General features: G+C 44.5%; 1 protein-coding gene across 1 annotated transcript; it reads right to left on the reverse strand.

The window, feature by feature from the left end:
- Positions 1-1,276: 1,276 nt before the first annotated feature.
- Positions 1,277-13,503, reverse strand: mdfic (MyoD family inhibitor domain containing). The gene is made up of 5 exons (XM_088366432.1): positions 13,163-13,503; positions 12,916-13,055; positions 11,624-11,686; positions 4,991-5,251; positions 1,277-2,088 (listed from the first exon to the last, which is right to left on the reverse strand). Exons 2-5 carry the CDS (start codon positions 13,001-13,003, stop codon positions 1,829-1,831), a joined length of 672 nt encoding a protein of 223 aa, XP_088222558.1. The 5' UTR covers positions 13,004-13,055; positions 13,163-13,503; the 3' UTR covers positions 1,277-1,828.
- Between the last annotated feature and the right edge of the window lie 293 nt (positions 13,504-13,796).

Below are 13,796 nucleotides of genomic sequence, written 5' to 3' on the forward strand. Positions count from 1 at the left end.
CAATCAAAAGTGCTGCTCGGGAGACGTGTCCAAATGGGCCCGTGACATGTAACAATGCTGACATCTAATTTATAGCTCAAGGAGCGTGTACAAGCAAATAAACAGCCCCCCCCCTCCTTCCCCCCGTCCTCCTCAATTTGCCTCGGGCACGCTACGCTGCTTCTCAGACGGCGGCGGGGCTGCGAGGAAAAGTGATGGAAAGTTGAAAGATATGATGACTTATTTAAGGACGCCGAGGCTTCTGTTACTTCCCTTTCAAAGCTGGCATCTGCGGCGTCGGGGCTCACCCCCAAAAAGACGACACGGGAGGAAGTAAAATGTTTTCTGCAAAGTTGCACCCAAAATGGGGGTGAATGAATCCCCCCTGCTTTTATTTCTTTCTCTTAGGCGGGTGTTTTGCCGCCGCCGTGTTATCGTTGCATTGCCGTGGCGACGCCTCCAGGTATGGAGGAGATTAGAAGCAGTCAGAGGGCCTTGTACGGCAGCAAAGCTTTAGCAAAAGGGGGTCTTTAAATATTTAAGGTGTGAACGCCATCGCGTATTGTTACTCTAAGAAGACAGGAACAAAGGATACAAGGCTTTCGCTCGGAAAAAAAAAAAAATCATTTACATTTCATCGCCGCCGACACCGATACGACGCCGCCGCTGCATTCTGTACATAGAAAAACATCACGACATGAAAATAAAGCATCTCATCATCTGTCACTACTGATGATATTCCACATGATTTTTTTTTTTTTCCGTGTGCCGTAAGATCAAAATAAACACACAAGTAAATAAACAAGAAGCTTGGGCAGCCTGATGTCAAAATCAATTAGCTGTGTCAGGTAATGACCCGATTTGCACGCTAAACTGCGCCAGGCGGCTAATGGGGCCGATACCTGACGAGTCTAATTGAAAGAGACGCCACTGGATTTTCTTCTCATTTGATATCAAGTCTAAAAAAAAAAACTTAGTCTGACGAGTATTTGCTTTAATGCGTGCCGAACTACATCGGAACAAATTACGTCCACGCTAACGAGGAGGTAATGACGGCTATTACGATTTCATAGACAACTGCGACGAAGGAACAAAAAATAAATTGCTTGTATTTATAAAAGTGAATATTCCACCTCTTTGGGTGCCAATTAGTCAATTAGTCATTTATTCAATATTGTCGGCTCTGACGTCAGACGGGTGATTTAGTCACGACCTGACGGCGACAAAAGAAAAGGTCACCTGAAGTTTTTTGTTCTGCTGACTGATAGTGAAAGAAAAGCAGAGCCCCATTCAAAAGTTGCACGTTGTGAATACAGTTTATTTTAAAATTCAGAAAGAATGTACAACAGCGACAAAAAGAGGAATTTTAACCAATACATCAAATTGCAAAGCTTGAAAATTAGTCAAATCTTAAAGGACTTCTGTAGCTTAGTTACCTCCCCCAAAAAAATCTTCACATTGTGCTTTCTCAACAGTAAAAGTTGGCAAAAAACACCTGGATGACTGAACTAAAGTAAAATCCAAGTAATCTAGTACGAAATGGCAGAAAAATATCTTTGTTAGCTAGTAACAATTTGCTATCGGTTAGCAAGTAGCGGCGGTAATGAGCACGCCTGAGCATCAAAGCTAGCGGCCGAGCGGAGACGAGCTCCAAAAATGCCTCTCGCCTCATTAGTTGCCAAAAACAATACGACGGCGAGCGCCTCGTTGTGAGTCGGCGGGCAATTTCAATTCCTGATCAGCCCCTTCCTGAAATTCCATGACAGTAGATAGGGATACATAAACATGAGATGTCACATTTTACAGTGTTGTAGTACTTGAAGAGCGGGAAACAAAATGGTGGGCGTCCCTACGAGGGGAAACAGATGCCGCAGCATTCCATGCAGATTTCCAAGCAATCCGACGACTCGCAGCAGGCGTCCATGATGCCGCAGTCCATGTCGCAGGGGCAGTTGCAGTCGTCGCCCATGTCCTCGGCGCAGCAGCAACAGCAGCAGCACCACGACGACTCGGAGGCGCAGGGGCCGCACCACGCCGGCGCCACCACCAGGTTGCAAAGCGTTAGGAACTCGCAGAAGAGGCACGCCAGGATGGAGTGCACGCAGCAGTCTGGGAAATTTCGCCGACGTCAAACTCAGGTTGACGGTTGAATTAGTACGCGGTCGTTGCATGCGAGAAATACACAGCGACGAATTCCTCGCCGTTCGTTTTCGATTAGCAAGCTGTTAAATAATTGCAGCGTTATCATGCAGAGCGCTAGCTTGACGATTAGCAGCCATGATGCTGATTAGCGTTAGCCGCGGGGTCGTGGCCTCCCAATTAACATTTCACCTCTCCGGACCCTTTTGATGAGGGCGCATGCAAGTTTTGCTGAATTCTCCATTACAAATTACAAATGTGCTCATTACCCAGCCCAAAGGTGTTTACAGATTAGGTCGAATTAGCTACGCTGCGCTGAAATGGCATGTGGGAATTATTCATGATAAAAATGTCACTTGAGCTACTTTTTAAAAGCGGAAAATGCTGCGTAAGCGATTTTTCAATGGGGAGTGCGGATATTGGAATGCCATTCATATGATCTGAAGATCCTTCAGTTGCTTCTACATGACACCACCCAAATAAAATTTCCATGTTATCATTAGCCGTGATCAAATAAATGTGCTAATTCCATTTTAGAGTCGCACACCGTACGAATTCCTACAGTCCTCCGAGTCCATGTCAAAACTTTTCAAAATCCAGCGCGGCACTTTGGAGTGCTGATATATGACCAAAAAAGAAAAAAAAATTCTTACAAACAGGCTACATTTGCATATCTTTCATCAGCCCATCTTGAGCTGTCGGAGTGGGCTGCTGCTGATTGGGTTGGAGGCGAAGGAGAAAGCAGCTGCAGGACGGCGTGGCGAGGCAAGCAGAGGACTGCTGGATGCTCATGTTTGATTAATCAAAGTCCATTTTTTTTTTTTTGATGCTCAGAGCTGACCAGGAGGAGCAGCTTGCTGTGATATAAGCAAGTGTGTACTCAACTTTTAATGCATCTGATTATGCTGATCTGAAGACAGAAGCGTCTTTACTATTCAACATATAGTCGCGTACCCCCGAGGTGCACGCCGAACCTCAAAGCCGGGCTACGAAACTTTGAAGGACCCAGAGGGCAGACCCACGAGCCACGCGAGACTTCTGTATGTAAAAAAACGATAAATAAAAAGACGGTACACAATCATTAAGCGGCGGGCGGGCGGGCCTCTCAGCCATTTTTTTTTTCCCCCCTCTCAACCATTCACTTGGATGTATAATTGAAGAGAAGCGATTAGTGCGAAGAAGATGGTCGCTCGCAACTGGACACACTCTGGCTAACCTCCGGATTGCTAGCTTGAGCTCAATGTGTAGCATTTTTTTCCATGAACTGAACCAATTAATTAATCTACCTGAACCAATTAATTAATCTATTTGTTTCGAGTCAACAAAGATCTAATATTAGAAGAGGATGACAATATGACACGCAACCTTGAGCACAAATTCCACATTATAGACAAACCAAGCACTTGGCAGGCGGAAAGCACCTTGAGGCTTATTACGCCCAATTAGCCCAAAACATCAGCCAACCCCGACAAAAGGCAAAGAACTCCTTGAAACCCAAAACGTGTGATCGCAGATTGGTTCCGGTGCCGAAGAATACAAGGGAAACCCCCCGGAGGAAGCTCCCTTTTATTTCTTGTGTTTAGAAGGCTAATTTCACAGCAAACAGATTATGTTAATCCGTGTAAACACTCAAACACAACAGCTTGGCTTTTCATTTCCTTTTTTTTTTCTTCTCCCCCAGGCCAGGAAATAAACACTCGAGAGCTGGCGACTGCAAAACAGTCAACACAAAAGCCATAATGAGACCGACTTGTTGAGCTTTTTCCATCTTTAATTTCGTTTCCGCTCTCTCTAACAATTAAGCGGGATCATTTACAGCAGGGCTAATCATTGTTTCCTTATGACTGTCAGCGTCTTCTATATACAGTATGGGCTACATAAACTAGTTTTGGAATCAGAGATGAGTAAAAGTATTTCAAAAAGATGAATCGGGCCACATAAAGCGATGCGGACGGCCGTGCCTGGCCCCCGGCCTCGTGTTTGACACCGATCATTTACAGTACATGTTCTCCACCTGATGCATAATTCACAGGCGGCAAATCAACCAAGCTCACGCCGCCTACTTTTCTCCTTCACGTAAACACGTATCTCAATCCGACTCGTTATCAATCAATGTCCTTTGGACGGATGCGTGCGCTAATGCGTCATAAAATCTCGGGACTCCGACGAGGGCGGCCGCGTCCGTCCTGTTAACGAGGGGGACTGGAGGTGCGAGAGCCGCTCATGACTTTTAATGGGCACCCCGCCAACACAGACCTTGTTAGGCGGTCACACCTACTCTGTATCTGCGGCGACGGTCATTACCCGACCCACCTCTGGCCCGCACCTGGCAAAGTGACGGCCGAGGAACGCAAAATCAAACGCCCGACATCGGCGATAAACACAAGCGATACTCGTACTTGGAATTGTATCCATTATTCTGTTGATATCGGAGATCGGTATCGGGCCGATACCAGTAACATTGACTAAGTCCTTCTCGCCAGGAGTTAAAGAAGACATCAGAAGAAAGACGTAAGGAAGGGGAAAAAAATGAAATAATTAAAAAAAAAAAGTGGGATTGAATATTCCTATTTATGTGATTATTGTTCTTATTTTTGTGATATTTTGTCTGAAGGTCCACCAAGCATTTCACAATTATCAATACAGTTTTGACATTGACATGAACACATTTGTATGACATGATCAAAAGTATACGAAAGAATTGCTACGAATGTCGCTTTGTTGATATTTCGTCTTACCAGCAATAATTTGTTTAAAAAAAAACTTTGCATGCATGTATGAGACTTGATTTCTGATTAGTAAAAAGCAGGGTGCTTTTAGCAGTTAGTGATTAGTCAATTTTAGTCCTTAATTAGTTTGAACTCGGACTCACCTTCCGGTAAAGGCGTCTTCGACGATCCGGTGGAGCTTTGCCGGCTGCCGTCGCTGTTAACCGACAGGCTGGACTTTAACTTTCGTTGCATTTTCTGCGAAACCGGCGTGGATGGCCCCCTGGTGGCCACCGCCGTCGTTGCCCTCGTGCCGGCGGTCGGCCCTCCTGCGGCGCCATTGCCGCAAGTGCATTTGCACGTTGTCCCCGCATCGGCGGCGGGGGGCCCGACATCATTTTGTCCTTTTTCAATCTGAGGTTGATCTGAAAGCAAAAAAAAAACAATCCATCATTTTCTCCCCCAAAAATTTCCATTAACTCCACTTGACATCAGTATAACTTTATTTAAACGAGAACTTTGTCAGCACTCTGCCGTCAGGCTGGGTAGGGGAAAAACTTTATTCGCCCCGTCGGTTCTCGGCAAATCTTCCGAGTATTGTGCGATATTGATCAGATGGCAAACATTTCCGCGCCGGGATGACAGAAAAGATGTTAGGGACCTCACATGTGACAGGATGACAAAAACCCCGGCACGCTTGGCGGATGGGAGCAGTACCCAGGTGAGTTGAACGTGAGATTAATAAAAGAGCTTTATAGAAAATAGCTGCTGTCTGCAAGCGTAATGATCTTGTCGACTTGAACGCTCAGTTGGCCTCAGCAAGTCTTGGAGCCAGAAGACGGCGACCCGTCTGATAAGAAAAGGCGGCAAAAGGATGAGAGGGAGCCAAGGATTGGGCGCCTCGCCCAAAGGAGTACCTGCACATTCAGCTCTACTGGGAGTTGCTCCTGTATTGCCCCGCCCCCTCCCTTCCCTACTCTGGAACACATCAGAGCCTGCGAGTGAAATGTGAAGTTGCGATTCTAATTGAGCTACTTTGGAACGTAGAAGAGACGGCTACATTCCGAGATGCCCTTTGATTAATACAGCTAAACCGAAGCAAGGTGATTTTCGAGCCACTCTGACTTTCTTGCGATATTGCGCATGACAATAGTGTAGTGGCCACAAGGGGCTCCCTCGAGCATAAACACGACAAACATTTGCGGAATTGTTGAAGTAAAAAAGAAACAATGAGTAAAATGAGTTCAAGTCGTAGCGGCAGGTTCCCTGAATTGTCCTCGCAACTTTCTTTTTCTATTTCAATCCCAATGAAGATGAATGGACACGATGCGTGATATAATATGCAAAGCATTGATCACGCTAATGATGATACTGTCAGAGATGGCAATGACAGACGTGTACAGTCGCCACTCTGCAGATGAAAAAATAATGAGACAAAAAATTGGAAAAATTTGTGGCACATTTCATTTCTTTTGTTTGGAAGTTTTGTTTGGTATCGGATCGAGACAAAGTATCGGCAGATACTTCTTTTTATTAATCAATTAATAATAATAATAATGTTAAATAATGAATAATAATAGTAATAAGAATAATAATTAACAGATTAATCGATCACCAAAATAATCGTTGGTTACCACCTTAATTGTTTATCTGAGCAAACCTCGGATTAAAAAACAAAATAAACATTTAAAACGATCGTTTTGCCACACCATTGCAGAGATAACTGAATATACCAAACCTGACAGGATGCATTAAAACCACATGTATCCTGCAAACACACATATACACACACACACACACAGCGGACCAAATTGGACTTGTAACCACCCTATTTCCAGCACATCAACAACTGTTGAGAGTGTACATTTGTAGTTGAATAAAACATGCTATCCCCGGCACACGCTGTCACACACATCACAGGGGAAACTGCGGGGTGAGTGCTTCTTGACTGTCTAAGCAGCATCCCAATTTGGTCGCCGCTACCAGTAGTTGACAGGCTGGCGATATCTGGGGAGCATTTTTAAAAGGCCAGTGTTTGATGGATTCATGAAGAACATACAAATATAATTGCCATTTGTCACAGAGTCTTCAGCGCCGCCGCCACACGGGCGCCGGAGAGTCTGCATGGAGGGGGCTCCATATATAAAAGCAACACTTTTGTCATCGAAAATAGGTCCTACAGGAGAAAGTTGAAAATTGCACCCAGAAGACACAAGAGGAAAGGCGTGTGTGTGTATATAAAGTACACACACACACACATAAGCGGGAATATGCATGCATGCGGCTCGGACTACAGCTGTACAAACAGCAATTCTGAAAAAGGCAAGAACATGAAAGTCTAACAACGAGGTCACAGGGGGCAGTGCGAAGACTGTCATTCACACGCCGCTATAGCGAGGAGACGGTAGCCCAATAACAAGCATTTTTAATATTTATGCCATGAAAAGATTTTGGCCTAGCATTCAAACACGCCGCAACGGGAGCTCGTCTTCATCCGTTAATTGCTACTATTACCAAAAAAATTAAGCGTACTGAACCACGTTCCAGCTGCTAGCTCGCTATGCTAATACCACCACGCCGGTGTTTTGTTTATCTTTGCATTAAGGAAAAGCGTGTATATTTTCCGCTCGGCTGCGCATGTACCTGCATGATTGAAATGCTAATTTGTAAAAATGTGCAATGACCTAGCCAGAGTCCTCCTTACCACCATCAGCGCCAAAACAGCCCCAGGTATCATCTCTCCTCCTAACAAATAGCGTGTGGAACAGCCCCTGCCTTTCAATCCAAAGGGATATATTTTCTCATTAGAAATTATACATCTTCCCCGTTCATATTTATAGAGGCAAAACCAGGGGAATTATACGAGTAGCGAGGGGGGGGGGATATATAGTACAATGAATGTTATTACAAAAGGGCTCTGATTGAAATGTTCCTTGGGCGTATCAAAGCCGTGTTTACCATTTGACCTTCCAAACTTGAAGACAAGGACTTTCTTTGAAATATGCAAAAAAATAAAAGATGCACTGGCTGGAAAACAAGCTGGATGTGACATGGAATCAACCTGGAATGGTGTTTACCGTATCTTGTCATTGAACATGGGCTTAGCTAGAATTCAGGTTTCTTGCTAGTCAGTTTTGGAATTCTGAGTAGTCGCCTCCTCCCACCAACCGATTTGTCAACATTGTTATGTGGAATTTAGCAGTTTGCTAAGTTCAGCGCTGAACGCTCGCCTTACTCCAGATGAACGAATCTGTGTCACTATTTGAAGCAATTTCCTGTTTCTCGCCATTTGAACCACTGAATGTTTAAATGGAGGCTCTTGTTGCAATAACGTCTTGTGACTCACAAACCGCCAGGCTTCTAAAAACAAGCCCCACCCTCTTCAACTCCAAACACGAGTGAGTAAGACCAAGCAAAGTTGCTGTGGGAGGCCAGCGAGTTAGAGCAATGACTCAAATATTCCGCTGGCTTCCATACCCCAACTTCGACAGGAAGTTCAAGTGTTTGCGAGCTGGCGTCTGTGTCAGCCGCTAACCGATTCAAGCTAGCTAAAGGACCATCTGATGTGTGACTGCGGGTCACAGGGAGGATTGGCAGTCTATCAAAACAGCCCCACGCCGAGTTCCTTTATTTGCTCAGTGGCAATCTCAGCATTAACCCTCCGCTAATGGGACAGCTGTGGGTCAGCGCCTCACATCTCGCCGACGCCAATCAAAAGCCCTAAGCTGAGCGAAATCAACCTTCGGGATGGAGGTGCTCGTCCGCCTCTGAGTGGCTTCTTAAACACGGAGACGCCCGTATCGATTTTAACTCCAGCCTGAAAAGCAGGAGGGGGAGGTCTCAGGCTGAGACGGAGTCTGGACGGCAGCCAGACCCCCCCCCCCCCCGGTCCCTGGTCACCCTCTGCTGCTCAGGGGTGTCTGACAGAATGACCTCGCAGCGAGGCATTGAACCTACAAACACGAGGGGGCCAAGGAGCTGCAAGCTCAGGGGCTGGTGGGGGCAACACCAGCACAGATCTCAGTAATAGAAAAGGGTTTTAACCTTAATGTTGGAGCCAAAACCCTGTTAGAGGCCACATAATCCCCCCCGCGCCGCTCTCATTTAAACCGACTGGATTTTTTCTTTTTTTTGAACCCCATTTTATCACTCGCCCCCCCCTTGCCCTCACTTCCCTGTCTGTGAGGAGCTCTGGAAAAAATACCTTCGTGTGTGGCACGGTCGGTAAACCTGCAATAAACAACTGAAGTCAATAAGATTTTATTTTAGTGCTTCACCTAAACTAAAAAAGTCAGAAACTAAGAGTCTTGTGAGGAAAGTTCCCAGGCTCTCAAAAGATTAAAAAAAAAAGGCTGGTAAATTATGAACTAACAATCGGGTCATAGGTCAACTGGAATTAAAATAACTTCAGGACGAGAACAGCAATTATTAAACACTTAATTCACAATCAAAATACTTTCTTGATAATCGAGGTATGCATAATCATGTGGCTTGAGTATGTCGAAAAAAAAAATAATACACGCTGGCACTTTGGGTAAAATATGCTAATTAAGGCACTTGAAATTTCCCATATGAAATCTATCTGCGGCAAGACAATGAGAAAATAATTACAACAGAGGTAGAATTACAATGGCCGTTTTAATCAACCCCTGCGCTAGCATTTCACCCTATTTATACCGTTTTGGATTCCGTGACCCACTGCTAAGTAATCACTTGAAAAATAACGACGGAGTTCATAATGGCTCTGTACTTTCCACATTGTTTCGGCACAGACCGGGGCTCCGAGGACTACAAAGAAGATATGCTTGGCTAACAACAATCGCTAAAAAGAAAAAACTAGCGGGAGGTTAAAAAGTCTTTGAGTACTTTGGCAGCAAGTTCTGGATGTAAAAATCACATTTGGAAATGTATTTCACTTCAGTTCTTAGAGGTCACAAATTCCTTCCCAAAGAGGTCAATCGGGTAATTTGACCTTGAAGGTGTGCTGCTCAAGTCCAATCAGAGAGTCACACAAAAGGTGATCTTTCTTTCAAACCGAGTCGTGTTACTTGACGGGCCTTTTGCGCGACAGATAAAAGTAAGGTCATCTTTATCGGGCATTAAAAAATATTTGACAATCCGTTGAATAATGGCGACGATTAAACTCCTCAATTTATTCAGGGGGTGAAGCCGAGAGGGTACTGGGTGGAGGAGATATGGAATTTCTTGAGGACCGCCAAGCCCTCCAGGATGGAGGAGCCGCCGAGGAAACCTTCCCCGGCGACATCCTGGCTTCAGATTTTCTGCTTTAACAAAGTCGGACGCTTGACGATCCCCACGGCGTAACCAACCATCCTTAAACTTCAAAATGATCGTCAGCCATTTTGAATCTTTAGTAGAGCACCAAAAACTTCCATATCATTGGAAAGCTACGGTCTAAAACTAAGAGCTTGTTTATCTTCCTGTTGTAAGGCGACGAGCCCATTTATTGGCTAAAAAAGAAGCTGTCAGTACAACAATATAGTCGACTTCCTCGTGTTGTGAGAACGCCACGCTGGCGTTAAATCACACGGTGAAGGGGGAAGAGCTCAGGGGCAGGATGCAGCCAAGCAGATGATCTCTTATTGATTTCCTGTTGCCGCGGCCGACGAGGGCTCTCAATTAGCAACGATAGGGAAGACCTCAAGACCAATGAAATGCCTAACTTTAGATTTTCAAATCATTTGTTTTCTTTTTATGTCATTATTTTCTTTTTCTTCATTTTATTACTTATTTTTCCAAAACAGTTCAAGATGTCGAGCCGCACTTCTCTGTTGCACAATCAGTTAGTAGCAGCGAGATCAAATACGACGCAAAACTGTTGTCACGTGGGATTATTTTCCGATAAAAGAGAAGCGAGAGAACAACACTCTCGCACCTGACAAGCTTTAGAAGACCTCTTGACAGAAGAGATTTTTTTTTCCCCTCTGCTTTTTGCAACCAAATTGCTCCCTCGCCACTCCGGTAAACAAGCCCCTGGCAAGTCATTAAACTTAAAAAAAAATAGGAGACCTGGAAAAGTTAACAAGATCGAAACAAAAGAACCGTTGTGTCAAAATCAAACACGGTTCTTATTATAGCTCACCGACTGTCATGGAAGCAATCAGCTGCTATTAGCCTGCCTTGACACATTTTTCCTTCGCCTTTGTAAACACGTGCATTTGGGAAAAAAAATGTCCGCCGAAATGACACTGATGCTCACTCGACGCGTCTTCAAGTCGGCGCGGTTCAGACGTACAAAGAACTCCGACGTAACGCTAATCAATCCAGATTCTCCTGCCTCGGTCCTGATAAATAAACAACTGGACTTTTTTCAGAAAGCTAACTGCTTGTGGTCGTCTCGTACCACGAGATGCCCATCAGCTAGCTCCAGGAAAAGACTTTAGCGTTGGGGTTAGCTAGCAAACCGAGGCTGAAGATGTGTTAGCACGCCACTGGGAAAAAAGGAACGTGGTGAGATACAATAAACCCCGAGCAGGATTTCCTCCCGGGTAGGAAACAGAAGGACAATGGAAACGTGAGATCGAGTCGAGACGGAATAAGACAGTAAACATGTGGGCCTTTGGCTCCGCCCCCACCATCCAACAAAAGAGCCTCCAGGTGCCATCTTGGTATTATTTCAAGTGGAAACACTGAGGCTGCTATTTCAGTTGGCCTCGAGTCAAAGCGTCAAAACATCCATTCTTGACAGATTATTTTGTTAGGTAAGATATTATTCAACCTCAAACCTGGCTCTAATTATTTCCCAACATGTTAGATTCCTGTTTGGTTCTACGTACTTCTGATTGGCTCAAAGTGGTCCTCCTGAGTCACGTGACCGGATGGTCCCGATGCTTCGGCATCTACAATCAGAAAAACATTTTTGTGTTAGCTAAGGGGCAAACAACACAACAAAATAGACAACTCGAGGTTCTGTTTGTCACATGATACCACATGACCGGTTTTGGAATGGAACCAAAACCAAAAAAACTTCTTGCAGCGGTGGGTCGGTTCTGGAACTCATTTGCGGCGCTCCCAACCGGGGCGCTACCTGCTATGAAAGCAGCATTCATGTTCAAGTGGAAAAAAGTACGTAAGCGTCAACAGCTTCCACTCCCTTCGCATCTCGAGAGGAAAACAATCCACTTTATTGGATCGCTCCTCGGCCGGTTCGGAGCCATGTTTGCTGTTCTGGTTGCAATGATTCTCACAAGTGTGTTTGGCGAAGCTGGTGATGGATCGAGGCCTGGGGGGGCGGGGCTAGATAGATGCCGCGCAGTTGCGAGGATGATGTATAGCAGCGACGTTAGCGCCGCTAGTTGGTGATGCATCGCAGTATTTAGTGATCACGGTTAGAAACGAATTGGCCTACTCCCGCTACATCTCCGCTCCCCCGGGAGGGAAAATCCAGTCTTAAGCGCAGAGGCGCCTTTGAAAGGGGGGTGGGGGGGGCGGCGAAAATCCATTCGCAATCCAGCAGCCTGACTGATTGCTTACTTTGTCCTACTTTGCTATTTTTTGACAGAGCCGTAATGATGCTTGGTATAAATAGGATGGTTAACGCTTCATTGCTTGTTTGAAGAGAAAAATGAAGAAAAAAAAAGGAGGGTGTGGAGAGGGGCGGTTGGATTATTTTACATGTGATAATCTAACTAGAAAGTTAATTAAAAATATAATTGGGCTGTGGTTTTCTCTTCATGGGTTCCTGTGGATTTCACAAGACATAAAGAAAACATGGCCAAGGCGCATAACAACACACGAGAAAGGCAATCTAGGTTCTTTTTATGCATATATTGACATACTTCCTATTTATACCTGCTGGTCCAGTTTTTATGCACCACTTGGCACCATTCAGTAAAAAGTAGTGTCAAGAAGGTTCTAGAAGGCCTTCAAGTTGATTTTGCACTTTCCCTCACATGCATTTTTGATGAATGACGTCATTGTTAAGGCAGACAACATGCGTGTGTACAATAAAAATAATACAAATAAAATAGACATGTGTTGGTAGTATTAAAAAAATAAGCAAAATAATAAATATTATAAAACTGCTTTCAGCTTTATGACTAATTATAATTTTGACATCCATTCTTACCGTGAGTGAGGGACTGCAAAGAGGAACCGGTCTCCGGTTTTGGGCTTCTATCTGGCCCCTGTGGAGGGTGTCCGGTCTCCGCGGACATGGAACCGTCAAAGTTCTTCTTTTGCCAGAGGAGGAAAAGTCACCTCATTAGGCTTGGAGACACAAAAAACGACGGTTATTCGGTGGAAAGAAAAGTCCCGTTATTTTTCTTATTGGAAGTTGCTGACCGGCAAACATTGTTTAGAAAGACGCCGCTTACCTTTCACAACATGTCACTTCCTTCGCTTCAAATCTGACGCGCTCACTCCCATCCTTATTATTTTTTTTTTTTGCGGAAACTGCTCGGAAGTGAAAAGTAAGCACGACTAATAACCGTAAACTTTTGGAGACGAGTCGTGTGTGTCCAAGCTGCAGCGTCCAAAAGTTTGACTATGCGCAGATGTGTCTGACGCACGTCCCAAACTTTTTTTTTTTTTCTTCCTTGAGAGGAGAGCCGCGAACTTTTCATCATTTCCGGATTCCTTCACAGCTTCTTTCCTGCCTTGCCTCCATGGAATAATTTTTTATTTTATTTTTACAAATACAGCACAGTAGATTATTTGACAGGTATCGACAAATAATAAGCAGCGAAGAATTGCAGGTGTGATACCCCAAAAGTGGCCGCGTCCAAATCTACTAGGAGCTTTTTTTTTATTTTTTTTAAATCCAACGCAAACTATGGTTAAAATCACACTATTATTGTTGTTATCCTGCAGTTGAGGTCCTTTTTTCCCCAAATATAATGTTTATATTTAAAGGCAATTGTTGACAGTATCTGCAACAAATTCAGTATATCTATTTTTAAATATTTATTTTATCCTATAAAATTGTCCGCGTCTTTTCCTATTATTTAT

The sequence above is a fragment of the Syngnathus floridae genome, chromosome 22, assembly GCF_059516105.1.
Source record: "Syngnathus floridae isolate MCC-2025c chromosome 22, RoL_Sflo_1.0, whole genome shotgun sequence".
In the NCBI taxonomy this organism is placed as follows: Eukaryota; Metazoa; Chordata; class Actinopteri; order Syngnathiformes; family Syngnathidae; genus Syngnathus; species Syngnathus floridae.